Below are 3,096 nucleotides of genomic sequence, written 5' to 3' on the forward strand. Positions count from 1 at the left end.
TGTGACTGATGCACCAGGAGATGACAGCTATCAGATACAAAAATGAGTTAGGATGGAGACTACAAGGTGGAAATCTCAAAGTACTAAGTGGTTGAGGACTGATGAGATACCTATTCAGACAGAGACTACAAAAGAGGTTACTGTTGGGAGGGCTTTGGGAGGAGCATTTGTTTGGATGGAGCTGCCTGGGGAGTTTTGGCCTCATTCCGCAAGGGTAGGGGCACTGGCATCTAACACCAAGCCAGGTGAAGACTTTCTCAGAACCTCTGAGAGCGTGGTGTAGGCTCCACGCTGACAGTGGATGGTGCCAGATTCCCACCTGAGGAAGGTACTGCATCCTATGGGGCAGAGTAGAGGGCTACGTCTGGGAGGAAGTTGTTCTACCTTTCAACCATAAGCTTTCTAGAAATGTGTGACTCTCAGAGACCATATGGGAGTCCACAGTAGGAAGGTCAGCTTGGGGTCATTTTGAAAGGGATTCTGCCTAAAAGGTCTTGCTGGAGAGTTGAGAGGACCCAACAGCGAGAGTCTGTGCGGAGTGGACTCAAGGAAAACCAAGACTGAGGTAGAATAAGCAGTTAGGGAGACTTCCTTGCCAGCCTTGCCAGCCTCTCAGGAAGTATGTTCCAGCATTCCCAGTAGGGGCCACAAAAGTGTTCATGAAAGATTTGGCTTCAAACGTCCATCAGGCCCAGAGGGTGTGATGCCCTTTCTGTCAGAGTACCAGCCCAGGATAAACTTTCCTGCTGCCCCACGCCTCCCTCCCCTCATGATTGTTAGCAAGCTGGCCGGGGAGGGTGAGATGGAGGACAAAGCCCTTTGCCTGACTTCTGCCCACAGAAAGCCCTGCTGGGGAAGGAGCAAGATTTTAATTACTGGAATAAGAGCATGTCTTACCTCTAAGTAATAGCAGGACTTTCAATTACCTGAGAGAAAACAAAATAGTTATGGGACTGCTTGAGTTGTCATTAAGTGGAAGGGGAAGAACTGATTTTTAATGGGGCGGTAGGCAACAAAAACTGAGTTGCTTTTATGGGTACACTCCACAAATCCTGTTTATTCAATGTTCTGGTTACGTAGAGAGCTTAAATTCAGCTTCTGGAGTACTGAAATCATTTTATTAAAAAATTCTATTCAGGGCTTCCCTGGTGGCGCAGTGGCTGAGAGTCCGCCTGCCGATGCAGGGACACGGGTTCGTGCCCCGGTCCGGGAAGATCCCACATGCCGCGGAGCGGCTGGGCCCGTTGGCCGCTGAGCCTGCACATCTGGAGCCTGTGCTCCGCAACGGGAGAGGCCACGACAGTGAGAGGCCCGCGTACCGCAGGAAAAAAAAAAAAAATCTATTCATATTGCCCCAGGATTACAAATTAACAAAAATGTCCTTGCTCCCCTTATATTAGTTTATGTGATTAAACCATATTTCTTTGCAGACCAAGATGACAGTCTCAAGGGATGAGAAGGATGAATGCACAAATTAATGAATGCTGAACGACAACAGTCTGCTGAAGCAGTTAGTGTTATTCATGATAAAGGACATGTATCTAGACTATGTAAAGACCTATTCCTTCTTAATAACAAAAAGACAATAATCCAGCCTTTGAAAAATGGACAAAATTTCTGAACAGACATTTCTCCACAAATGTATGCTATCTTATTACAAAGAAGAGAAACAAATGGCTAATAAGAACATGAAAAGATGCTCCAAATCATTAGCTTTCAGGGAAATGTAAATCAAACCCACAATGAGATACCACTTCACGACCATTAGGATGGCTAGAATTAAAAAGATAATATCAAGTATTGGTGAAGATGTGGAAAAATTGGAACCCTTGTACACTGCCGGTGGGAATGTAAAATGGTGCAGCTGCTTTGGAAAATGGTCTGGCAGTTCCTCAAAAAGTTAAACATAATTAGCATGTGACACATCAGTTCTACTCCTGGGTGTATACACAACAGAAATGAAAGCCTATATCCACACAAAATCCTGTACACGAATGTGCATAGCAGCAGTACTTACAATAGCCCAAAAGTGGAAACTCAGCTGTCCATCAACGGATGAATAAACGAATGTGGTATATCCATGCAATGTAATATTATTCAGCCATAAAAGGAACTGAAGCACTTATATAGGGTGTAATATGGATGAACTGGGAGAACAGGATGCTAAGCAAAAGAAGATAGACACAAAGGGGCACATATTGTGTAATTTCCTTTATATGAAATGTCCAGAAGAGGCAGATACATAGAAACAAAAAGATGAGCGAGTACTGAAGAGAACTGTGTTTTTGGTGGAGGGGGGGATAGAGGAGGAGGTGACTAAAATGTTCTAAAATTGTGATGTTTGCGTAACACTGAATATACTAAAATCCACTGAATTGTATAAATAGGTGAATTATTTGTGAATTCAAAATGTTAATTCTGGTTCCCTGCACCGGGAGCCCCCTGATGGCTGGGATGGAGCCAGCTTTGCTGACTGTATCTTAATTTTCTAGCCAGGCTTCACACACAGGCGCTCAACAAATACTTCTTGAGAGAATCACATACTTTTATACTGTACCTGATGTTTATATGGTGCTTCATAAATTGCAAAGCATTTTTTTCAGGGACAGCAGCAGTTCCTTTGTGCCTCATAATAACTCGCAGGTTGTCAGAGTGGGTGATCTATGAGACTGTTATTTGCCCATATTGTGAAAAATGATCAGCTGTACAAGGGAAAGACCAAAACCCATTTCTATTAACTTTCATCTGAAGGTGCTCCCTTAGGCCTGTTTGTCTTGCACTTCTTCTGTCTCCCAGAGAAAGGGAATCCACTTTGTAGTACAATCAGCACAGCTCTGGGAGACTGATTCCCAAACTGCAACCCAACAGCACAGCAATTCGGGTCACTTGGGGGGCAGAAACCGAAGAACCGAGATTCCTTTGCTGAGCAAACATAGCGAGGAGGCCAGTGAGATTTTAGCTTCGGGGTATTGGACTCAGTCTCCTCAAATACTTCTAACCAGAAGGTTTGAGTTAGTGGGGTGTCCCATGACCGTGATCTCAATAGCATTTAGCTTAAACGTCTTCCAGGCACCGAATTCAGGGTTCTAGGTTCTG

The 3,096-nt window shown here is 44.3% G+C and overlaps 1 protein-coding gene across 1 annotated transcript in view; it reads left to right on the top strand.

Moving 5' to 3' along the window:
- Window positions 1-703: 703 nt before the first annotated feature.
- Window positions 704-3,096, top strand: part of NHSL1 (NHS like 1) — a 239,058-nt gene continuing 236,665 nt past the window's right edge. Inside the window, exon 1 of the mRNA XM_024739419.1 lies at window positions 704-797. Coding sequence (XP_024595187.1) covers window positions 704-797 — 94 coding nt within the window. The remainder of the gene's footprint in view (window positions 798-3,096) is intronic.

Source organism: Neophocaena asiaeorientalis, unplaced genomic scaffold (genome assembly GCF_003031525.2).
Source record: "Neophocaena asiaeorientalis asiaeorientalis breed wild unplaced genomic scaffold, Neophocaena_asiaeorientalis_V1.1 scaffold162, whole genome shotgun sequence".
Lineage (NCBI taxonomy): Eukaryota > Metazoa > Chordata > Mammalia > Artiodactyla > Phocoenidae > Neophocaena > Neophocaena asiaeorientalis.